A 26148-nucleotide genomic window follows, 5' to 3' on the forward strand; every position below is an offset into this window, starting at 1 on the left:
TTGCCAACCATGGTGACTTTGAGTAACCCCCTCTCTAACTCAGAAATTTTGACTGCACCCATAGAAAAGTTAATACGGATACATTGACATAAATACAGCAATAGTAAAGACCTTTCAAATCCTGATGTACCCTGCTAGATTATCATAGGTTATCTCGAAATGACGGCAATGCTGCTGCTGCTGATGGTGGTGGTGGTGATGTTGATGGGAATGTTGATGTTGATGGTGACGGTGGTGGTGATGATTCTTGCCTATTTGGCAATGATCTCAACACTTTTTCAACATCAATGTTCCTTTTTCTTCCCAAATACTTGGCATATTACCACCAAGCTTGTGATTCAGTTGAATTTGCAAACACATTTTTCTGATTTCGCAGATTGATACAGACACAGCATGTGAGCGTTTGTCGACCGACGCAAGAAACAATGCAAGCCGACTCACCGCTAGCGTCGTCGATGTTATGAAGCGTAATTACGAGGACAACAGTGGTATCAAATGACAATTTTTTGGAAGTGAGGACGGTGTCTTCACAATCTACCCCGCCACATCCAGATCTGCTTGTGGCGATTATGATAGTAGATACAGGTAATAAGGGAGCACTTTTTAGAAAAGATCGGTGTCGAGAAGTGATGATTTAGCTTTGTGATTGACTTTTTGTAGGCCGGGGGAGAGATCAATGTCTTTCTCCAATAAATTTCCACAAAGTCTCACGATGATAGTGGCATGATCGCGTGATCGTTGAGTGATGGAGAACAATATATAATATTGGACATGATACACCTGCAGACTGTACTTGTTGCCAGGTCGACATGATTAATGAAGCTGTATCTCATAAACAGTACAAAAATACTAGGAGATGCATGAAAAGTTACAGCAAAATTTGGCCTCGGAATAAAGATCATTTTTACGACGATGAAATAGATGTGTTTCGGGTTCAGACTTCGGTTTACTGTCATGATTTCAGACCTTGGTATGTTGAAACAGCAACTCCAGAACCGAAAAACGTGGTCATCGTGATCGACAAAAGTAGTTCCATGAGCAGGGAACACGAAGGTCGAACGTTGATGCAAATTGCAAAGGAAGCAGCCATTACAGTTGTACAAACCATGAATCCAAATGATAAGGTAACGATAATTTAAATTCCCTGGTACGGTCTCATCATTTTCAAATCCTAAAATCTTATCAGCGGTAGCGAATCGGAAGCTTTTATGAAATTGTAACAAATTGTGTTTTACGAAGCATAACATTAAAAGAATACCTTTTAAAGACTTTGAACAATTATAACTTTGAAGAGGGGAAGTAAAAGCTGTTCTCGCCAACCTTCCAACAATGACTTGCAAGTTATCCCACACCACAACACAAGTACCCCTCCACTGTAATTCCTCTTGGGCTATCGAGGTCATCTTTTCCCTTTTACTGCTCTCTGAAATGTCGTGATCTTGTATTTACCTAAGTTCTGCCTGTAATGTGTACTGTATAGGATGAAGATTCTGCCGGTCTATTAATTGTTCCTGTTGACATAGATTGATATTCAGAGAAATGCTAAATCACCAGTGAATTTATTCTTGTTGCTAAATACTTTGTACTGCACCAGTAAAAAGTATCTGCACAGATGAGTCTGCATCATTGTATTATGGTGAATTTACATTTCAAAATCAATTGTACTGAAATGACCCCCTTCTCTCTAGGTTAATGTAATTGCCTTTTCGGATACAGTCTTGAAGCCGAACCGATGTGAAGATACGTGTTACAAAAGCCAGCTGGCCCAAGCGACCCCTCAGAACAAAGAATGCTTGCTCGATTTTGTCAGATTAATCGACTATGGCGGTAAGTTGTTTCGATATTCAGAGGTGAAACCTCTATAATCGGTCTTTTGATCAACAATGTGGAGGTCAGCTGGCCTCCGCTGGTATGTTGAACTTTCAGGGTATAAGTAAATATTTACAAGATGTTAGCCCCACATGGTTATCTTTACGCATTTGAGAACGTCTGTTAAGGCTCATCTAACCAGATGATCTCCCATACAACCACCAAAATAAGATTATGTATGTATTTCATTGTGTGATCCGACCATCACAGGTACTCCACTTAAAACGACATTATTGCCCGAGTAAGAGCGAGAGAATGATACGCATAACCCCGGCCTCCGCATATGCATTTCATCTCTCTTCCTTACCCTTACGTATGCGCAAATGCTAAATTGTCTGACTTGTTCACCAATAGTACAGATGGTGCAGGATTTAGGTGGATAAATATTGTATTAACTATTGTGGTGTTTTCATTAACATAACCTGAGGAAATACGGTTTGGCGGTCGAGAACGTCTTATTGTCTCTTTTTGTTTTTATGTGGGTGTGACCCATCAAAAATAGCAAAATTATTAACAATGTGTGTGAATTTGAAAATGCAAAAGAAAGTTAGGGTCGGAGGGTTTTATATAGGGTAGACTTTAAATACGGCTACCGAAAAACACACTTTTACTCATCAGCTTGTTTGCAGACTTAAACAATCCTCACACCGAAAAGGAACTGCTATATGGTTTGTGGGATACACTCGACCGACGACCGACGCCGTTTAAATAAAAACCTAGAGCAATTGACGTCAGAGGTCGTGGCTCGGTTGTCTGGCTGTTCACATCTCACATTCAACTGTTGGGTCACAGTTGATATGTCAATGATATATACAGAGTCGGTCCCTTTTAGCCCTACCAGTGACTGTAATGCGAGTGCATGTTGCTCGTGGAATCCTCTAATGATGCCGCTCTCTCATCTAATTTATGTTGCCAGCAGCGGATCTGTGGAAGTTGTACATTGATATCACTGTGGCATTATTTTTTCGATTTGCCCTGTGTCTTGTTTCCATTCTCCGTGCATTTAATGAAATTTGATGCTCTGATTTTCTGAGAGCGAATCTAAATATCATTTAAAAAGGAATAGCGTTTGTCATGAAAAAGTATAAAATCTTTCAAGAGAATTTAAATCTGTAGCACAAAGTATGGGTCATGATAATGAGTAATTAGTCCCCACGGACACCGTCCGGGGGGACTTATTTGATGTTGAGCGTTTGATTGCAGGTTTGCGTAAGGTCTTCTCCGTTTAAATTCGACAACTACGTTGGAGTTGTGACATCGATCACTCAACATAATTAACCGATTAAGAAATACTATCATGCACGATGTTAATCAAATGTTGTTCTACATATGTAATATAGATATCTTTAAATTTTCTTCTTGCATTTCAGGCAGGACAGTGTATTCCGAAGCTCTGAATGAAGCTTTCAATTTGCTCCAGGCTTCTGAACTTGCTGATTCTCAAGACAGAGGTGAACGAAATTGTGTATTCAAACTCCAAGTGGTGCCCGCCCTCTATACGGTTTAGAGACCACGATCTGTTGAAATGTCCATAGTATTAGGCTTCAAAACATTAAATCAGTAGTAGGAAGCTTTGCCAAAGATGGTGTTACCCAATAACACTTTACCATTACGTTGCTGCTGCTATGATTGTTGAGTTGTTATTACTATAGTGACAGTGTTGATGATGATGATGATGATGATGATGATGATGACGATGATGATGTCATTATTGTACGATACTAAACAGTATTTATTGTTTATGTTGAAGTGAGAATTAGCATAAGTCATGACATTAATTGCAAAAGTATCGCATATGCGTCGTGCTTGGTGTCATATGATTTTACTTTCTCGATTTCTAGAACATGTCATTTTGTTTCTGACTGATGGCCAGCCAGAAGACGCAGTGGACGATGGTTTATCAGAAGGTGAAAAGAAAACTCGTAGAAGACATGATATTATGAATATGACCAAGACACGAAATGCTGAAATCGGAAATAGGGTCATCATCTTGACCTTTGGCCTTGGAAACCGTAAGTATATCAATCCTAAAGATACATCGTTTGAAAATCAGTCAAGATTTTACCTTTTATCTTTAAATTATGAACCTGCTGCATTTGTAGGCTAACTATCAGATATAATAAGTTTTCCTCACGGTATTTCTCAACGACAGATATGAACGTTGACGACAAATATTGACTATCCAGAGTTTAACACCTAAAGTATGCTTCTTGAATGGTATTCTTCACCTAAGCCAAACCATTTGGTCGATTACATTTTGTTTGGTGAATCACTGTCATTTTTGGCATCACTACCTGTTAGAAATTATAGGTAGTAGTATTAGGTAGTTTTTTGTCGGGGGAGGGGAGGATCAATAGAAACATACTTAAAGTCAGTTAGTTGCATGGAGAATATGACCTGTGTAATCCAATGGTATATAGAATAATCGCCGGGAATTAGCGTGAAGATCAATCAGCTAATTTTGATTGTCGGGATAAGTCTGCATGACCTTTGAAAGGTGACTTCCGAGCCAGAGGTGTTCCTTACAAAGGACAAAGCTTCAACAGGAGAAAATAAGAAGGTGATTTACATAGGTCCTAGTGATTAGCCTTCAAGGCACGCTTCGCTACTCATAAGCAATCCTTCCGTGAAAAGAAATATTTTCCTCCCTATGATATACACCACTTTCATGTTCCTCCATATTTAAGGATGTCCATTTTTTCAACAACTAAAAACAGAATTGGACGAGGTACTTCTTGAAGCCATGGCGCAGCAGGACGGTACTGATTTTGGCATTCCAAGAGACTCGAGTGCCGGAGAAATTAAAGTAAGAGCACTGAAGTTGATTAATGTCGAAGCAAAATTGCAGTTTCTTAGCCAAAAGTTGTTTTCAGCAGAGACTTGGCCTGATTCAAAGATCCTGTCCAGATAAGTAATGCATCAGGGAATATCCATGCAAGTATGACTGTCGATATGGCAGTTAGTATAGTAGGTTAACGAATTGGGACTTATGGCACGCTATAAGGAGACCAACGAAAATCCTAGGGGTTTTCAGAACACAACGTTTCAATATGAATTTGTTTGTCATTTGTTTTAATAGACAAATCTGCACAAGGTCATTTAAAAGTCCAGACGAAAGTAAACATGTACATAATCTTCATTGTTATATTTTGAGTATATTTATAGTAAGTAGTGCAAGCTGTGCATAATATTACTTCATGTCTGTTTTTTGATTTTGAAAAAGTGATTAATGATTTCCAAACATGTACGTATATTTATGCCACGCTGGTTAAAACAAATGATAAACAGTTTTTGGTAACTTGATTACAATAAAGTGAATAAGTCGACATGTTTATGCCTTCCTTATGTTTCTTGCTCTTTTTGTTTAGGTGTTTTATGCAGACAATTTATGTTCACACAAAAATAATGGTGGTGAATAAGTGATGTTCTTTAGAAACTCAAATTCCCGTGTTGACCTTATTCCAAGAAGTTCCAACAAAGCTAAACAAAGTCTGAAGTGGTTATCATCATATGTTTCAAGAAATCATTTACCAGACCACTACCATGCATGCTGTTTACGTCCATGCTGTATCTGGCGGTGGTTCAAAATAAACAACAAGTAGTTCAGTAGAACTAGTACGCAGTAAATTATCAAGACGCATTTGTTGTGATTATTAGTCTTGGCTGTTCTTTGCCACGACATTTTCTATCCTAAATAATGCAATCTCGACGCAGCAAAGCTTTCAAACGTTCTCATCAGTACTAATTCTATTGCAATATTTTTAAACTATTGCATTTTAAATGTGGCTTTGTTTGAATAAATCAACATTGTGTATAATACGGTATGTACGATATTTTTGCTTCAAGGTTGGAAGATTCACCAAAGTTACAAACCCAAATGATCTTCGAGTTCAGATGGCGTCCTACTATAATTTCTTCACGGCGATGGTTGTCTCTGACAAACCAATATTCTCGGTGCCACACCAAGCCGCGTCGGGTATAGGTAAGAAAGAACAAGCAAACAGACCATATTGTAGACGAAGATAATGAAAAATTTACCTTGTCTGCAATTGGAAACTGAGGCAATTTTAATATGGGAAGCCATATGGCTAAATGACTAGCCAATGGCCAGTCAGTGGGTCCATCAGCCTTATTGTGTTGGTAAGAGTTTGTCTGAGGATGCCTTCTGTGATGAATAAATTCAAGCATATTCACTTCCCTGGATATTTTTGAATAGCGCTTTAGCTTAGCCTGACCTCATTGTTCTTTGGTTGCAAAGTAGACAATAGCAAACTTTTGTTTGGTGTATATGTGACACTCAGACAGGTGCGATATACTGATATTGTAATATCGCAGTCAATTTGCATTTATTCAAAGTGAATCATGGATATTTTAAGTACTTCTGTATCCTAATCAAATCACAACGCTGTAGTATTATCTACAGTTAATATTTATGAATTTCCCATCCTATAGCATGAAGAACAAGTGAAGTTGCCAATTTTTCTTCCTCTTAAAATTCAGCGAAGAGTGTTATATACTACACATAACATCATACAGAGATAATAGACGGGTGATGAAAAAGAGAGATGGAATTAATGTTTCTCTGAAAGGAGGTGCAGAATGTCATCACCTTTTAACGATTCAGCCTAAAATTTCCTTTACAGAAATTCAATCATCAATAAATAGTAATGCATATTCAATGAGTAAATACTTGGTAGTTCTATGGCAACAGCACTAACCTCAGAAATGATGCATGTCGATCATGATGTATACATTGCTTCTGTTCTACAGGTTTGATAACAACGGTGGCTCTTCCCATATTAGAGGCAGGTAAGTTGAAAGGAGTTGTCGGGGTGGACATCACTTTGCAAGATCTGCTTGCCGACGTTACGTATTTCCATGAGGGCCAATCAACGTACTCATTCATCTATACGAAGTGGATAACACAGCAATGGGTAAGCTTAAGAAACCTCTGAATACACTTTTCCATCTTCAGCCAATACTTGGCAATGGCTTACCATTTCAGAGGCAACATTATTGTGGGTGCAGTTTCAACTCTGTCACAAGTTTACTTTGAGTACAGGGATATAATCTTGTCTAGGAGACGTCACCACATTAATCCACTTCTGACTGGTTTGACCAAGCCAATGGCTTCCTCAGACTACCTCAGTATTCCTTAACTACATAGTCTCCGTACCTTCGCAGATCTTCTTACCTGGCCCATTAACGGTAGTTGGCTCATTATGCAGTCACATTTTAATATCTGTTATAAGTATTGTTTTACCCATTATAAGCATTCCGGCAAGTGCGTCGTGTAGAATCTCTGAATCCAAAGTTCACTGACTTTCGAGGTGTGAAAATTAATCGATGCACAAAGACTGGAGGGAACGGGAACTGCAGGGAAATACAGTATAAGGAAGATAACATATTAAAACAAAAACATGCTGAAAACCAGTTTGTTCTTGAACCAGCTACAGTACACCAGCATCATTAGTATCTACCTCCAGTCCTATCTGAACTATCAGATGATGAATTAGCCACCTTAAATTCAATAATACCGTCGGAAGACCTAACATTTGTGTATCTGCAATAACACGACCAGTAAAAAAAACCAGTCAAATAGTTGCCTTACTCTAAAAGATAGATAGCCGATTTTTATGGTAAATATTGTCAATGAATGTACCTGGACAGGACGAACACTGACTCATCCCCTGATGCCTGCACCGAGCACTGTGGAGGAAGATCCGGTGTTCGTTCACATTACGTCACTGGAAAGAGAGGCAGACTTCGAGGAGAATGTTTACAGTGTGTCGCAGGGGTGAGTTGTGTTTTTCACAAACAGACTTTGGCTTCTTGACAGGCGAAATTCGTTCGAAAGCTCTCAACGAAATTAATATTTGTCATCACTGTCTGAAGAAAGAAAATACCTACAAAGTGACAATAAAGAGTATATCTGTACCATGTCAACAAAAAATGAAAGAACACATATATAAGCTATGTGTCTTAATTTGCTATATAAAAATTACTTGAACTGCAAACCATCAACAGTGTCACATTTAGAATTTCAAATTCTTTTGGCACATTCGTGAAAGTTAATGAATTTTTGTACTCAATACCTATAACTCATCAGAATTCGTTTCTCGCTTCCTGAACGAGAGTGTAAATGCATGTCATGTCATGTCATATCATTTGATACGATGTATTGTAATGCGATGTTAAGTTATATCATATACGTCGTCGCCCTCTTTTTTCTTAGATCTGACGACAGCGGAATGGCCACCTTTATATCCACGAGGGCAATACCGCGGGGAAACTCAGCTATTGAGGGGGTTGACACACTGCGAGTGCCCTCAACGTTTCATTGGCGCAAGGTATGTCAGGAAACAAGGTTCACAACCAACCATTTCAATCATCTTAGCGAATCTCCGTTAACATAAAAAGTTGCAAGAATCTCTTTAATCATGCACAGCGTATCTATACCGGTAAGCACAGACTCTGCCATTGTGCATGAATTTTTGTGCTATAATGTAAAGTAAAATTAGTAATTTAAAAAGCGTTTCTTTTCGTAATATTCCCTTTTGATCATTCCAGGTTTCTGGAACACCATACATCGTGTGTCTGGTGGTGGGAGAAAATGACAGAAAGGCCCTTCTTACCGAGCAGGATCCTACAGGTAAAAAAACACGCATGTATGAATATTTACATTCCCGGCAATCGTTTCGAAGAGTTTCCTATGCTACATTGTGACTGCACTGGACTTCACTAGAGTAAAATTGAACATCACCACTCTTGTTTGTTTTAAAGTTTATCAACTCGAAGAAGGCGATGAGAGAGCGTTGAAGAGTGTAAGTGATACATAAAGACACAGTCACTCTGTAGAGTGATCGTGATGAACGCGTAATCTTCGTAATAATGACATTGGTTATTTCGAAAATTAAAATGACAGAAGTCAGATGTTACGCCAACGAAACCTTTTTGTCTTGACTTTAGTGTATAAATGTATACTTTGGTTAGCTACCGCAATGGCAAATTACAATTTAGGTGTCCCTCTCATTTCAACATCTATCATTTGCAGGTGACGACTTTAACTATCACCGCTTGGACTTAACATCTCCGCCTGGTCTTTGCAGACATTTTAATAGGACTGCCACAAGAGGTAATTTGTTAATACTTTCGTCAAATGATAGTTGTTCTTGTGACGGACCGCACTGTAAGAAGTAATTATGTACAGCTGATCTGGTCTTTTGAGTGCAGGAAAATTACCTTTCTGGTAACTTTCAGAAACAACCGTTTGTTCTTGACTTTCTTGTCACGTGACTTATTATCATGAAGACATGATCACTTGACCTCACTTTTCCTTATTCAGCGGCATCCTCTGTAAAGTTCAGCAAGGACGCTTTCCTGGATCCTAATGAATATTTAATTAGCGAAGAGACAGAGAGTCGAGTCAACGCTTACGCTCAGTATATGAACGGTGAAAGTGAACAGAATGAATACTTTAAGGTGAGCAGATTAATCACCTTTCACCACCATGGTAAAACCCAATATTGTAATTGGCGGTTGTGGATCTGTTTACAGGAATTCGGCTGAAATGGTTAAAGAAACAAAGCTGTGACACGAAATGCGAATTGAATGAAGTATGTCTGCTGGGCCATTCAGTAGGCCTGAGAAAGTAAGATCTGTGTAGAGTATTTGCAGTATGTCAACACTGAAAAATACTGGGCTCCGACCACAGAATTTCACATATCAATATAATCCAAGGATAAAGTCACTCTACAAAGTTATAATTCAATTATGCATCTACAAAACTTGTTATCTCTTGAAATATTTTCTAGCCCCCTTCAAACCAAGTGGTCGAGGCACTGCAATATTAAGAAACTTAAGAGCATTGGCTATTAATAAACAGAGATAGCAACACAAATGTATGGAAATACATATAACTAAACACACATTTAAACTTGAACTTCTGTACCCTGTGTGGATGTGAAAATAGTAAATGGGTATGTAGACTTACCAGTGAGTATGTAGCTGGTGTGTACCCTGACTGGTAATTAACTGGCACGGTCAACTTGTTTTGCTGCAGGATGGCGTTCGTGATATGGTGGTAGCCACGGCTAAAGCTGACGAGATATGGTCAACCATTGAGGATGTGAAGCAATACACCACTTTCTCCTATAAAGGTACTGAGAATGGCGTCTTCAGAGAATATCCCGGCGTGAGACTCAACCAAAGTTACGATCACACCGTCAGACCTTGGTAGGTTTGCCTATAGCTCAAGTTCCCTTACAACATTTGAGCCTTTTCATTATTTATCTTGATAATGTCCATACTTTCTTGCGTTGACGTGGCTGTGCAAAAGTCGAACTGTCCTTGATTATTGCTTTTCAAAAAGCAAGACCATACTTTATGTATCTTTGTCCAAATTTATTTTTATCGTCTAGACAAACTATGTTGCACCTGAAGAACAGTAGACAAAATAATAGCCAGCGAATTAAAACAATTATTGGAAATGATTTTGACCTTTGACAAGTTAAAAATGGCGACATGACATTTTGGTGGCAGGTTTTAGGGCTTGGAATCTACGGGGGAAATGATAGAAATCGAAAGGACTCATCCAAGCATTTGTTGTTGCTCCTGACTTTCTTCTTCCTCCTCAGTCCCATCCTCTGTCTTCGTCTACCCCTTCTGACTTGGTCTTACACTTCACACGTGTGAAGGAAAAAGTCGCCGCGTTAGTGTATTAATAACCTGCCATGTTAATGTTGAAACTTTCACGGCATGGTTTGCAAGTGATTCTGACCATGCATGCTGAGAGGGTTTTGTTTTTGCGTGCAGGTAAGGTAGAATGTTACGCCCTCACAGGGGGAACTGCTGGAAAGGATAACTTACACCGGGCTACTGAAAATCAATATGAATTCGTTTGCAGTTTGAATGTCTCCTGTGGTGTATTTCTTGTGGATTATTGGGGTGTTACTCATAAACTAGCCAGAGAACGTCTGGTTTATGAGCTAGTTTATGAGCAACACCCATTTAATCATTGGCCAATCATGAGAGGAACATTTGGACTGATTGACTTTCAAAGTGACGCCAGTGACACCATCGTCTCTCCCGAACACCATTCACTTTCAAATGGGCTTTTTTATGCCACGGCGCTAAAAGTGGACCTCGAGGCTAGACGGAGTGGGGACGAAGGCCGAAAGCGACGAATAGCGTCTAGGCTATACAACTCCCGACAAAAGATGTACAAATCTACGGTGGTATGTTCGCTAACATTTTGTTCATGCTGCATAAAATCTTATGGGCATTTCAAAAATTATCTCTTTGGTCGCCAATTTCGACTCTTCAAACCATGTTCCGTTTTGGCCACGACATGGTCTGGCTCATCGGAAAACATATCCGGTACCTTTCCTTCCATCAACACCACAACTTTGAGTCTCTCCGCCATTGACACAGACGCGCGAAGGCCCCCACCCCTCCAATAATCAATATGAAACACACCACTAGAGATATATCCTTAAGATCTATCAGGTAGGGGACGTGTGTAATTTCCAACGACTCTTATGCAACACGTAGGTACGAGCGAGCAAAGAATAATAAAGGAAATATTACTCTATCGTCTCCTTATGAAGCTGCCAGTGGAAGTGGTTACGTCATTACCTTGGCTCATACCATTGTTGAAAGGTAAGTGAACAAGAGAGTGATTTACCTGTGTCTGGCATCTCAGTTTCCACGAGTAAGAATTTGGTCATTAAAAATGACAATATATGGCATTGCTATACTCTGAGTGTAAGCGTCATAGTTGTATGTTTATAACTACACCTTACTTCTTAACAATAAAGAATTTTAAAGAAAATAGTCAGTATCGCTTAGTTGCCTACATCAATCTCCCTTATGGCTATCGCTGATACCAATGCCTGACTACAATTCCTACACACAGTTCAGACTTCATAAAAATGGTGCGAGGTTTTGTTTTTTTGCTGTCATTTCAGACTACCTGGTACGAGAGCGTCGAGAACTTCGGACGAAGTAATTGCAGTCATGGGAAAGGATTTCACGCTACCGTACTTCTCCCTTTTCTTAAGACAGATTTACCCAAAATGTAATGAGAACAGATACAGGTGAGCCTGGCAGCATTTTCTGCAGTCACGGGCAGTTCTTCTTAGGTTCATCTGAATGCAACCTGATCTGAACTCTATTAACACGATTGGAACTAATTTGGGATGATTGGATTTTCATATTTTGCAAATTTCTCAAAAGTGTAAGGTGCATATACCTGAATGTTGCAATATCGCAAATTACTCACAAAAAGAAGTGTGTAAAATAAAAAACAAAAGCGGATAAGATAACATTTGTTAGTAGATTAAATCGACATTACTTCACCATCCAATTATGCCAAATCAGTTCCAGTCGTGTTTATTGTGCTTTGTGCGCCCTCAATATTTATTTATCTTTTAAATTATTGTTTATTTATATAAAACTTTGTCTTCAATCCTTTCCTTTCTTCTATAGCTGCTTTGTCATGGACAACAGCGGCTATCTCATTACACACGATAAGTTCTTTGACGTCAGCGGCGCTGTCCAAGATGGCGTTGAATATACACATATCACCAAGGTGGAAAAGACAATCGCACAGGATCTCATCGAAAGAGGTGTCTTGGTCAAGACACAGTGTGTAAACTATCAAAAGAAAAAGCTTCAAAACTACTACCAGGTAAGAAATTTCGAACGGTAATTGTCACGCACTGTAATTTCACGTGGTGTATTAACGAGCCTTTCCAATGGTATAAGATGAGGACCTCAATATTTAAACACGCACTGTGGATTATTTGCACATAATATCTCCGCTCCTTAAATATGATTTTGCCACATAGGTGAGTCTTAAAAGTCTCAGACGATCTACAGTGGTTTACTTTGGCAGATTGTTACTTGTAAAATACATAAAATTACTGAAGACAAAGTAAAGTTTTAAAGTTTAGGTTATCAATGAATTTCATCCAAGAAAATCGTAAGAAGTTGAAAGATTGGTTAGTTTCATGAACAAACAGATTTTTCTTTCTTGAAAAGATTCATTTTTGCTCTAAAAGTCTTTATCAGATCACTGACTCTAACTCTTGCCGTAGTGAAAAGTCGACTTTCACCCACGATGCATTGCAATATTCTGTAGTTCCCCACCCCCGCACCACCCCTGGCACAACATAAGCTATTCAACGTAGTGGGAATTGTCTGCAGTGATTTATATTTGACAGAGGGTTCGGTATTGTCCTGAATATTGCAACAAACACAATTCCCCACCTACCTACCTAGTACCTACATATTAGCCAACATATACATACTATACATTTGTAAGGTATACCTGCATGTCCTAGTACAAGGATGCATGCATAAATGTGTACAGAAGTACATGTACAAGCATTTAGAGGTAGTCTATACAAATGTTAGAATAAACACAATATTACAGTCTAATCTAATACTTCCTAACTGTCCTTTTTAAAAACTGTGCAGGTGTATAAACCCGAGAGTGACATCGACGCGATACCGGAAGGCGATCCCTGCTTGCAATATCAGCTGGCTCATATTCCTGGAACAAATGCATACCTCGGCATCAAAGAAAAGATCATATGTCACAAGGCAGTCTGTCCATGTACAAAGGTGAACAAAATTTTTAAATTTATTGCTTCACGTTTTATTTTGAAATATTTAAGTTTTTTAGATATTTTATTTTCGGTATAACCTGAACTTTTATAATAAGTTCATATATCGAAACATATAACATATATTCGCGTAAGTGGAACTTGCTTGTTCGACGATTTTTTACAGAATAGCAAACAATAGTTTCAAGGTTTCAAGAGAATTGCCTGTCGAAAATGGATTGTCATATCAGCTCAGTTAAGCAATTACATCCAATCGCAGCACTCTCGTAGGACTAAGTGTTCTTGATGAAATGTTAACTTTTGCAGACTTCATGTCTAAAGGCTCACGCACAGAAAGAATGTGAGTGTCCATGTCTCTCCGATGCAGAATACGATTACTGCAATGATATGTTCGACTTTGGGAGGTATGTGTGCATTCTTTGAAGAAATTTGCGAATTACCGCCCTCGCGTTTACTGTCTGTGGTATGTGTCGTCTGAGGACTTATAGCTCTATACTATAGCAGTTATTTTTACTTCGAAATGCTATATCGAAAGACGCACAAGTTCGAACGAGCTAACTGATTCGCCGAGGACAATATGTCAAAATGGGGGTAATGATAAGCATTCACGTGAAGATGGACCTTCCCTGGAAAGGGATAAAGAACATTCAGGGGCAGTCAACCAAAGCTCTTCGCGAAAAAAACCGCGTTCGGTCAGCGGTTTCTTTACGAGCATGAGGGTATTTCCCTATATCAACGGACTTGGATATCAGAAGACGGAGGGGGAATATTCTTTCGTTTATTTAGAACATGACAAATTACAGTGGGTGGGAATAGGTATACCGCCATGGTGGGTATGGCGAACTTTTCTTAACCAGGACAGAACTGCCGGCGGCGTTCTAGCTGAGAGTAAAGAAAGGAGAAGACAACTATGTAATATTGGAGAGGTTTCAAATCAAACAGAAGGGCAATTGCGAACAGCTTTAACTGGCCCTACAAAATTCAATTTTCTTCAAAGTACCTCACAATAGGACACTTTCATGGACAAGTCCTTCACTCACAATTTCTCTAAATCGGCTGATTGGCTGCCCGGGAAACCTTGGAAATATTTATGTTTAGAATCCGGGGACCAGTTACAGCATAAGGTACAAGAGGCATGTTAATGAAACATATCCGTAAATGACATAATCGACATTCTTGGTGACACAGTTTTGATTTTGTCTCCCGTAGCGATGATGCGCCATCATGTACGCCACCTATCATCAACCTCAATCCCGTGGTGACTGAAAACCGTGATCTGCGCAGTCTCCAGAAATGCTACCCAACGGACTGTTCTCACTTCAAGACTAGCATGTAAGAAGAGATTTCTCCGTCGTAATTAGCGTTTCAGTGCTTCCAAACTTTTGATTCACTGTCTTTGAAATTTGTTAAATGTACAAATTTAAATTCTTACCTAGAGGTAAAATGAATATCCTATGCGCTAGCCACAACCGGAGAGGAATCTCAAATATACAAGCTGCTCGGAAAGAAGATATTTTTCACCTTCACTTTTGATACAGCTGGGCCTGGAGTGACATATCGAAACATATCGAACTGCATGTATTTCAATCATAGATTTGCAACACTGAAAATACGATCTTCAAACGTTTGAGACCGCCGGTTAGTTTGACAACTCAGTTTATGGTTACGTTTGTGTGTGTTGTGCGACAGCGAGAATGCATGTGCGAGTGCTTCATGGACGCTAGAGCTTGTGGAGGGGTGGCGGTCAGAAAATCGTAACTTAACTTCGTCATTGACCAACTCTATTTTAAGGATAGGACTTAAGCCGAGGCGTTTTGACTGCTATGTCTTAGCTAGGTGACTGGGGGGCCGTACTTTGTTAGTTCAAGTCCGATCGAGAATTCATCACCCGAGACATTACTATTTCACAACTTCTTTAAATTTCAGGGAATGTATAGCTGCGGTTAGTTGTGAGTGGTGTAAAGAGGGCGTCTACGAGGATAAGCCGTTCTGTTATGATCTCATCTACTCCTGCAAGCGTGAGTATTGTGTCACGTGAATTCGATTCTCAATGGTGGGAATTCGTCGTGAGTTACAAACTAGAAAGTAAGTTTTACAAACGCTGCGAAAATGTGTGTTTGACCGCAAATTTTGATGCATAACGAGTCATTGTCTCTTAGAGTTTGAATAGAATCCGATCTCACTGATTGATGCTTAGTAGAGGAAGTTTGAAGATAAATTCATTCATATTACTAGAACAGAGTTTAAATGAAAATATTAGATTAAAGGGGGCTCACTTTATTTGTATTAAAAAAATTAAATAAAGTAGTTATAGGTCTTCACAGTTTGTATTCGATATTTCATCAAACCGCTGTTAAGTGTATGATTAAGCAATAAAGGGCACCCATCGACGGTATACCACGAGATTTTGACCAGTTCACTTCATCTATGTACTCGCTTTCGCTCGTGCATATATGAAGTGAACTGGTCAAAATCGAGTGGTATACCGTCGCTGGGTGTGATTTATTGCTATTATATTATAAGAGTATATTGAAATTCTGTATGGGCGCCCATTCGGTATGGTATGGGCGTGGAACGTCAGAAAACGGATTTTTGCTCATGCTGAGAGCTCGCGCGTATGCCAGCCGTGGTATATCGCCAATATACCACGGTTCTTTTCGCATCTCGACCAATCGGATCGCTATATTTGCGTCATCAATATACTGGTATATAATATAATATGACTTTTGATGGCTGTTGACATCAAGTGAGCTTTACTGTTTTATTAATTTTCTCAGCTGCCAAAAACGAGGGGGCGTCGCCTGGAGTAATCGCAGGAATCGTTAATGCTACACTCTTCGCCGTTGTCATAGTAATAGTCATCGTCGTCATGATGTTCTTTAGACGGAGAAATACCGACAAGAATGTTCCACGAGCGGACTACATACCCGTGACCGACGCGGCAAGTGGCGCTCCATCAGCCCCGCCAGCGCCGAATTCATCGGACGTTGACCACCACCAGTACCAAGACATATTACCGTCATAAACGATTATACCAGCTTTGCATGATCCAAGTATTTGAAAATAACACCCAGTAACTTGGAAAGGGAATCAAATTTGTAAAGATAACCATCGCAAAGCACAAGTTGTGAATAACCCCACAAAAATGCTAACATTTTTGCCAATTTAGTAATTGTATTTATAATAGGCATAGTAGACATAGACACATTACCATGTACACAGAGAAGTTTTATTTGACATATCTTCCCTGAGAGAAACAAAAACAGTAAGACCGTGTTTTCGAAAGTTGGAATAGGGGTGAACCACTTTTTGAAATCGGCAAAAAATAATCCACCCCCAGGCCGAAGAAACTGACCAGTCCCGTAAATGAATTTCATACCAAACATTGACATCGAATTTATGGAAAATTGTTCCTCGGTTTCAGTACTTCATTTTTACTAAATAATTAAGCCTTGCCATTCCGACAAAACAAGACTCATCTCAAAATGTTTAAAAATCATTCACTCCTACAACAACGAAAATGTTAATTTTAGGCCCAAAAAATTGATTTGTTTCTAGTCACCGCCCGCATCACTTCAAAGTGTGCGCGTCAATTTTGTTTTCCTATTTTTCGTTTGATTCTGACGAAAAAAAGGGGAGAATTTATCAAATTCCACCAAAAATAAAAAAAAATAATGCGTCGCCGCATCATTTTGCCACATGTCGCTGACCAGAAACAAACCTTTTATTTTTTTTGCCCTAAGGTTTTTTTCGGTTTTTTTTATAATGACATGTAATGTATGATATTTGCAGGAAATTGAAATAAATCGGAACTAAAAAATGATGGTTAATCATGAACAATCCAATTCGAAATGAATAATCAATTTATTTCGGTATGGGCCAAGATTAAATATGGTGAAGTACACCTTTTCCAATTCTTTTGAAAATGGTCGAAAGACGACTTATTTCAATATCTTTACTCTACCCGGCCCTCTAGCGGTAAGTTGGAGTTCAACGGCTCTCACAGTTCCACTGGATCAGGTATGGTACGACTACCTACAGTGTACCTAGCCGAGCGATAAGAGGCTTCGAGCTGGCGCGGTGAAGACCGATTTTCCAGTCAGGCAAGAACACCTGCAACAGTCTAACTAAAGTTTCAACTAAAAAGTAGACTAGGCATTTAACGTATTAGAATGACTGTCACTGTAGCGGAAATCTCCGAAAGCCTTCGTCAGCGCCTACCCTGCGATGGACTGTGAAAAAAGTCTGCCAGCAATGCATGCGAGAATTTCCCAAGAAATAGTCATTTGACTCTGTAACCTCCATAAATGTAATAATCTCCATAAATGTAACATCAACCATAATTGTAATAAAATGCACTCATAAATGTAATATCACCCATTAATGTAACAAAAATCAACCATAAATGTAATAAAAACACCAACCACAATTGTAATAAATGGTAACCATAAAAACGTAATAAACAAATCACCCATGAATTTAATAAATCTATTTTGTCGTTGCAATTGAGGAATTAGCCCTTAAACATTTATCTATGTAATAAGGAAAGCAAATGCACACATTATTCATGTGTTAATTGTTTGCGTTTAGTGTGTTTTGTATATTTGAAAGTGTATTTTACGTTTCCCTACTTGGATTACAGAACTGATTGGCCATGGCGAGACACAGCTGCAATCTGAATGTGAGTCTCTACTCCAGAGAGGAAGAGACTTTGTCACACTACGATCATTTAACGCCGTATTCTCGCCATTTGCCGTACTTTCATAATCAGTCGCCTCAAATTCGTCTTTAGTGGATAAATTGTGTGGAATAATCGATAGATTGCCTTTATTTCTATGTTGTATCACTTCAAGTTTGTTCCTTTACTGGGGATGTTAGGATATCTAATTTTGTTCTCCTATGTTTAAGGCAGCGTTCATATTTTTTTTACTAGATTGAAATATGGATATATGTTCTCGTCAACATGTTTTGTGTCGTAAGTTTCTGTTATAAGGTTGTATATTTCACTGTTATTTGTTCTGAGTCATCTGTCATAAACGTTTTGTGGTATCACTGGTTGACGAGTTATTTTGACGCTTCCTTATTATGTAATTATCAGTGTCTGGAACTGCTGTTCCACTTCCATTAGGGTGATGTAACGATGTGATTGGTACCGTTTTCTGATAGTGTTCTCAAATTACTATATTCTGTGTTTCGGAAAGGAAACCTAGTTTCAGGAAAGTACACTTGTCTTATTAAAATTATTATTTACTCACGGCATTGACAAATAAATGATCACATATGCAAGTTCATGTTTATTACATTTACGGTTGAGTTTTATTACATTTATGGTTGATTTGTTTCTTACATTTGTGGTTGCGGGTTGTTAGATTAATGGTTGACTGTTTGTTTACATTTGTGGTTGATTTTATTACAATTGTGGTTGATATTACATTTGTGGAGATTACTACATTTATGGAGGTTACAGACTCGCTGTAAGCCCGAGTTCAACGTGACATTCCAACATACCACAATAGTACAGAGAGCTCTGCTTCTACATTGGAAATAGGCACAGTTGATTTCACGAGGATCCAGAGAATTCAGTGCTTTGCAATTGCTCATAATAACAGCGCCCTCGGATGCCGACACCTTAAGTTGATTTGAGGCTATCGTATTCAAGGGACAGCTAACGGAGTTGAACTAACGTTGTGGTCATGACTCTTGGAGTGAAGGTTGTTTAAGTGTCGCATCACATACAATCACAAATTGTCTTCCTGATCAAGATACTTTCTCATTGTGATTTCAAAACCCGCATAAGTTCTTGCACACTTAGGACACGATGCTCAAAAGCGTGTATTGGACTTTCGTTGCAACCCAATTTGTAACTTACAGTTTGGCGCAGTCATCGGACAGACTCGACGTCACCAAACTAAGCCAAAAGCTGTCAGAACTGGCAGACGACAGTTTGGGAGTCAGTTTTATGCAGGTAATGTACATTTATCTTGTACTAGTAAAGCATAGCATGGTGAGACCTGTTCAACAATATCGTATCATTGTGACCTCAATTTCTTAGCTTTACCAAAGGATTGAACAATAGAAAACATAAAAACTATAAAATTGCATGTGTTTACACAGATCTAGACACGAGAGATCACCCTACAATACCCTATGATATCATTGACTGTGGAATTGCTATGTATTGAATAGTGGGACCTTGTTTATTCCGAAAGTGTAGGACACTCAACAATACCTCCTACCCTTTGATCTGACCTGATCAGTGGGCCTGAACTACTTTACAGGAATACCGAAAACACTATCCGTAGAAAAAACTCGTAAATTTAAAGCAAGATGACAAGTATCAGTTAAAACACCGGATTTAAATCACTTGTTATATCAGATGGTACAGTGGCGGATCAGTTTTATTCAGGCAGGGACGAAAACATGAAAACAGTGCGATAAATTGATTCCAAAACCCTATTTCAGGGGGCGTGGCACCCAACACAGCATATTTTGTTCAAAACCACTTTTTTGCAAATATTCGTTAATTTGTCAACCAAAGATTAAAACATTGGTTGGGTTCACCTTTTAGCTTGTTAAGCAATCGTAAGTTGAGTGATAAAGAAGTGTTGATTTATGCAAATGTATGCAAATCACCCGATTTCCTGGCTTATCTTTTCTCCCAATTTCAAGATTTCCAAAGAATTTAACTCCACTCTGGCTGGGTCAAATTTTGTGAAATTTTCACACTATATTCTTTAAATACTATAGAACATAGGCCTATTTCGTTTGGCAATAGAATTCTTACATTTGGAATAAGAGGCAGTTTAATTTTGCTATTTATGTTATTAATCACTTATTTGAGCATCAGTCTTTATGCCATTTTAGAATGAGAATAGATGATGGAAAATAACAGCCGTTTTTTCTACTTGCACTCTTGATTGAGTGAAATAATACATTTCAGAAATATCCAGTTTTCTTAAATTAATTTTTATCTTTAATACCAAAAGTGAGGTTTCTTACCACAAATATACACCTCTTCATCATTCGAGCAAACTACTGCTACCATACTAAGCTTCAGATTGTCTGCCTTTTGAAAAAATATAGTATAAGGGGGTTTCCTTGTATCTTGGATGAGAAAAATTCCTTTAAAACAAAACGCTGCTGGAAAAATGCAATTCCACCTTCAATGCAGTTTATAACACACCGCATCCGCAGTCTGTGTTCTGATTGATCAAATGATAGTTATGTGGAATGTGTTCTTTTTGTGCTGATCCACGTAAACGACGTCACCAGGCACCATTTGTCGGAACTGTTACCTGCCAGGCATCAGTTACGCAAAATTATGCCGGCTGGCTTCAAAAACGACTCATGCGCACGCGAAGTGGAATGTAAACGTATGCTGTTGTAACCTCCACAAATGTAATATCAACCACAATCGTAATAAAATCAACCACAAATGTAATAAAACAGTCAATCATTACTGTAACAACCCGCAACAACAAATATACCATAAATGTAATAAAACTCAACCATAAATGTAATAAACTTGAACTTGTATATATGATCATTTGTTTATCAATGCCCTGAGTAAATAATAACTTTATTAAGACAAGTGTAATGCTATGACATGCTTTCCTGAAACTAGGTTTCCTTTCCGAAACACAGAATATAGTACTTTGAGAACACAATCAGAAAACGGAGAGGTACTGATCAAACCGTTAGATAATGGAAGTGGAACAGCCACACAGTTTATGACAGATGACTCAGAACAAATAACAGAGAAAAATAAAACCTTATAATAGAAATATACGACACAAAACATGTTGACGAGAACATATATCCCAAGTGAGTAAAATCGACGTAAAACAGTATGATTTCTGGGTTAAAAAAGTTAGGTATCTCCTTCAAAGCTATGGTTTTGGTGAAGTGTGGCGACAGCAATGTGTTGGCAATGGAGCTGTATGTTTGAACATGTTTAAACAGAGATGCATCGATGTTGATGTACAGTCATGGCAGGATGAAATGAGTAAGTCTAGGAAATTAGACTTATATGCCACATATAAAAAAGAATTTACCTTGGAGCCATACTTATGTTGTATAGAAAAATCGGTTTTTAAAACAGCCTTATGTACATTCAGGACTTCCTCACATACTTTAAAAATTGAAACTGGCCGCTGGAACAAGACTCCTAGAGCCGATAGAATTTGTGAGATGTGCAAGTTAAACCACGTTGAAGATGAATTCCACTTTTTACTTGTATGTCCTTTGTATAATGTATTGAGATCTAAATATATTGCCCAGTATTATTTTAACCCACCTGTTGTATATAAGTTAGGAATCCTGTTGTCTTCAAAAAATGTTGAAACTCTGAGGAAATTAAGTCGATATATATTCTATGCAACAAAGCTCAGAGAAGAGTCTGTCGGAAACTTGCCAGTATTTACTTGTTTTGATGGCTTATTTTGTACTGTATGCTAGCGATCTGTTTCCATATTGTGTAATTATTTTGTATATTTTGGCCGGAGGCCACAAATACTGAAATAAACAATCAATCATATTTCAATCTCGTCAAAAACATTACGAACACTACCTTGGACACAGTAGAACAAAATTAGACATCCTAACATCCCAGCAAAGGAACAAACTTCAAGTTGGACAACATAGGAATACCGAAAATCTATCGATTATTCCAGACAATTTATTCACTGAAGATGAATTTGAGGCGACTGATTATGAAAGTGCGGCAAATTTCGAAAAAACGGCGTTAAATGATCGTAGTGTTATACAGTCTCCTCCACTCTGGAGTAGAGATTGCACTGACGTTCAGATTATAGCTGTGTCTCGCCATGGCCAATCGGTTTTGTACACAAAATAGGGAAACGTAAAATACACTTTCAAATATACAAAACGCACTAAACGCAAACAATTCAGATATGAATAATGCGTGGAGTTGCTTTGCTTATTACAGAGATAAACATTGAAGGGCTAATTCCTCAAAATCAACTACAAAATAGATTTATTACATTTATGGTTGACAAGTATTACATTTATGGGTGATTTTTTTATTACATTTATGGTTACCATTTATTACAATTGTGGAGGTGTATTTATTACATTTATGGGTGATATTACATTTATGGGTGCATTTTATTACAATTATGGTTGAGGTTACGTTTATGGAGATTATTACATTTATGAAGGTTACAGCTGTTACCCTCATGGCCAGTTAATATGTGTATAATGAATTGGTATAGCTGTTACATGATATTCTATTCTGACTATTCAGTAACTGACTATGCACCTCCTTCAACTTATGTACCTTATTTTGTTGTTTGTATTATCACGTGGCTCAACGGATGATGTCAAAGTGGTGGTCGTGGAAGTCATGAGTGTCGGTTTGTGTGTTGTATGATTAGACTATTGCTTGTAAGATGAAACGGAAGTTTAAATGTGCTTTGCAAACGGAAATCGACTTAAACGATGCTGTACACTTGCATGCAAAGCATTAGCTACATAATGGATAGTTTGCACTTTTATATGAAAGTGAATGACTGTGTAGACAAGCATTTGAAACGGGTTATCCCTTTCTTTGAAGGGTGACAAAATAACAACTCTGCCTGTCGCTGACAATTGGAATTTGATACAGGGGAGTACAAATTAAACCTCACAGTTCGCATATAAGTACGTGTGTTTATACAGAAGATGTGCATAGTAGGAAGTGAAAGTTCGTCAGTAAACGAACTGAATACAGCTAGTTTTCAAAGTAGAATGCTTTTATTTCTATCCGTAAAAAACAAACTTGGTAAGGCCATTTAAAGAAAATTCTTTGTTTGCACATCCTTGAATTTTTGAAAAACCTACCTACCAGCCAGGCAAAAAAACAAACACAGACAAAAAACAAGTGTATTAACATAAGTTCCGTTTTTATTTGGTTTCTTTTAGAAAAATGATATTTCTATTTGTAATAGTGTTAACATTGTGTTCGTTTCCTCATTTTTCTCTGAAAACCTACCAGCACACGGACGGCAAACAAAGAATAGAGTTTAAAGCGCGTTATGGTGAAACGAAAAGGGGGACTTTCACAAATGCTTGCTGGAGATTACACTTTATGTCTCACAGTTATTTCCGGCACATTGTTTCAGTTATTTTTAGTCTTTTAACTTTCTTTTTACTGAAATAAAAAGTTAATAAAGGGGAAGTTCATAAGTTAAATAAGTATGTAAGTTGATACTGGGGGGAACTATAGCTAGACATGGAAGTTCGTGAGCAGGTCAGTGCGTATGCGTTTATACAGAGAGGGGTGCATTGTGAGCCCTGGAAGTTCGTTGAGTATGTAAGTACGTATGTAAGGTGATACAGGGAGGGGTGCATTTTTAGCCCTGAAACCTCATAAGTAAGTGAATATATAAGGTGTGATACAGGGGGTGCATAGTTAGATGTGACAGTTCCTATGTGTGTAAGTATGTAACTTGATACAGATTTGTACAGTTACATCTCAAAGTAAGTACGTAAGTTGGTGCAAGGGATGCATAGTTAACCGTGGAAGTTAGTATGTTTTGTCAGTACATGTAAGTACGTAACTTGTTACAGGGGGCTTGCGAACTTGCTAATTAACGTAGAACGCACCTGGGGGACAGACATTCGGGCTCTCACACTTTTACAATTCTTTCTGATATACAACATGTGGGGGTTCATTTTAAATCTCTTGGTGAAAGAAAACTTTTCACCGGCTTACTTTTTCGAATTCGAAAATTTTTATTTTTCTTCATAGAGTTAACACAGGGATGGCGGCCATTTTGAATTTCTAATATCGGTAAATCTTGAGTAATTTGTTTCTCTAGTACCAAAATTTCCACAGTGACCCCCTATTTTTATTCTCGATTTTGAAAGAGAATGATTGAAAGATTCCTTGAGGAAAGTTAGAGCAAAAGTTTAAGTCTTTCACTTTCGAGGTACATACTACCTTAATGGCTAACTATGCAACCGTTTAACTTGTGTACCCTACTCGTTGTTTGTAGGGTCACTTGGCTCAGTGGATGATGTGAAAGAGACGGTGGCGGTAGTTACTCATGAGTTATGGTTTGTGTGTCGTGTCGACTGTTGCATGTACGATGAAACAAGAGTTCAATGTGCTTTTGCAAACCCAATTCGACTTGAATAGTGCTGTATACTTGCATGGACAGTATAGGCTATACAGTGATTAGTTTCCAATCTTTTTTACGGAAGTGAGTAAAAACAAAGTATTACTGAACAACCGGAACCCCTTTATTTTAAAGGTGACAATACAGTAAGCCTGCCTGTCGCTGATAATTGAATAAAAATGCTCTTCACTAAGTTTTTCCTAATATGAGTCGTTACATATGGTAGTTATCTAACGACAGATGAAACATTAGAAAAGGAGTCGTGTGTAAGTCGTTTGTAGGCCCATGCATTGGGGTTCAGGAGGTACACACGAGGAGGTACTCCAGAATATAAAATATTCATATATTAACATATATCCTCTTTTCCGTCCTGAACACGATTGGAAGTAATTTGGGATAATTACATGGTGAATTAATATTGGTTTAATCTGCAAATGAAAGCTCATCAGTTTTTCTCTTTAAGCAATGCACTTGTTTTTATTAGTAATTTGTAATATTGCAACATTCAGCTATACGGACCGAACAATGTTGAGAAATTTGAAAATATATATTCCAATTCTCCCAAATTAGTTTCAATCTTGTTCCTAATAAGCTACTTATCTCCATTTGTAAGACTATGAAACCCTGTCAGACGATATTACATTGTACGGAATATTCCCTTGAAATGAGATTATTCAATTTGTATCATCAAGCAGTACACAATCTACAAGCTGTTGACAATTTTATCTGCTTTTTGTATCATTAAAACTTCCTGTTGGAACGTACCTTTATCGATGTTTGATTTTTTTCTGCCATGGTATTTATTACTGCTTATCCATTGTCGATAACAATTATGAGCCGTTGACATATTTTCGCCAATTTATTGTATTACTTGACATTTCTGCAAGAACGGACCTTCATCAATGTTTGAGTTTTTCCTGCTAATAATCATTCATGTCAAGAAATACAGTTTTTTTATGGAGATATATTTCTGGAATCGTATTTGTGAATGTACAATTGAGGAAGCGTCGTTGATTGTTATCTAGATGTAAATATATACACATAATTGAACCACAAACAACTTTCGATAAATGTAATTGTTTAGACACTCTGAAATTATGACATCAAGAGCAAAGCTCTTTGAGAGTTTCACGCCTACATAATTATAGAAAGCGGGTATGCGAAAGGCGAATATTATTAACTCACGAGTCAAATACAATAATTATTTCTTGATAAGTCATTGACAAGTTAGTCATTGAAACTCAAGTTCGTGGAAAACTATTTCACTATATTTGACATTTTCCATGCAAGGTAACAATGAAACATTTAATAAAGAATGAACTATCCATACATAAGTGAAACGGATCCCTGGAGTCTCTGCCTGTTGTTGCTTCGACTAATGTAGTTCCCTTTCAGGAATGTCTTAAAATGGCTCTAACAGTGTGGACGTCAGTACAAATATAGGTATTGACAATAGTTGCCAGCCATGAAGTAGAAAGCAACCCAATGATAAATAAATCATGTGTGAAGCATGTCGGGGCGATCTCCTC

The 26148-nt window shown here is 38.0% G+C and overlaps 3 protein-coding genes across 5 annotated transcripts in view; all 3 read left to right on the top strand.

Annotated features, from left to right (window-relative positions):
* LOC139132056 (VWFA and cache domain-containing protein 1-like) overlaps nt 1-26148 on the top strand; it is a 236752-nt gene that overhangs the window by 877 nt on the left and 209727 nt on the right. For 2 of the 3 annotated variants that reach the window (XM_070698456.1, XM_070698448.1), the window contains exon 1: nt 19137-19464. The exons of the other annotated variant lie outside the window; for it this stretch is intronic. In XM_070698456.1, the coding sequence (XP_070554557.1) occupies nt 19318-19464 (147 nt within the window). In that variant the 5' untranslated portion in view covers nt 19137-19317. Of the gene's footprint in view, nt 1-19136; nt 19465-26148 lie in introns of those variants that run through there. 3 annotated transcript variants of the gene reach the window in all.
* Nucleotides 384-7385, top strand: LOC139145412 (VWFA and cache domain-containing protein 1-like). Its single transcript, XM_070716610.1, has 9 exons — nt 384-585; nt 965-1124; nt 1689-1827; nt 3240-3320; nt 3711-3881; nt 4587-4675; nt 5716-5851; nt 6640-6803; nt 7320-7385. The coding sequence occupies exons 2-9, from the start codon at nt 1035-1037 to the stop codon at nt 7383-7385; spliced, it is 936 nt and encodes a 311-aa protein (XP_070572711.1). The 5' UTR covers nt 384-585; nt 965-1034.
* LOC139145481 (VWFA and cache domain-containing protein 1-like) lies at nt 7563-14835 on the top strand. The gene is made up of 12 exons (XM_070716728.1): nt 7563-7666; nt 8105-8219; nt 8440-8521; nt 8924-9004; nt 9215-9351; nt 9932-10104; nt 11422-11529; nt 11838-11966; nt 12358-12559; nt 13351-13497; nt 13806-13903; nt 14709-14835. The coding sequence occupies exons 1-12, from the start codon at nt 7563-7565 to the stop codon at nt 14833-14835; spliced, it is 1503 nt and encodes a 500-aa protein (XP_070572829.1).

This window comes from Ptychodera flava, chromosome 1, assembly GCF_041260155.1.
Source record: "Ptychodera flava strain L36383 chromosome 1, AS_Pfla_20210202, whole genome shotgun sequence".
NCBI lineage: Eukaryota > Metazoa > Hemichordata > Enteropneusta > Ptychoderidae > Ptychodera > Ptychodera flava.

What these genes read in the sequence shown, in the direction of transcription:
- LOC139145481 (XM_070716728.1), top strand. Translation starts at nt 7,563, where the DNA reads ATGCCTGCACCGAGCACTGTGGAGGAAGATCCGGTGTTCGTTCACATT. An exon ending in GTTTACAGTGTGTCGCAGGG is followed by an intron (nt 7,667 to 8,104) that starts GTGAGTTGTGTT and finishes CTTTTTTCTTAG; the next exon opens with ATCTGACGACAGCGGAATGG. An exon ending in CAACGTTTCATTGGCGCAAG is followed by an intron (nt 8,220 to 8,439) that starts GTATGTCAGGAA and finishes TGATCATTCCAG; the next exon opens with GTTTCTGGAACACCATACAT.
- LOC139145412 (XM_070716610.1), top strand. Translation starts at nt 1,035, where the DNA reads ATGAGCAGGGAACACGAAGGTCGAACGTTGATGCAAATTGCAAAGGAA. An exon ending in CAGATTAATCGACTATGGCG is followed by an intron (nt 1,828 to 3,239) that starts GTAAGTTGTTTC and finishes CTTGCATTTCAG; the next exon opens with GCAGGACAGTGTATTCCGAA. An exon ending in GACCTTTGGCCTTGGAAACC is followed by an intron (nt 3,882 to 4,586) that starts GTAAGTATATCA and finishes AACTAAAAACAG; the next exon opens with AATTGGACGAGGTACTTCTT.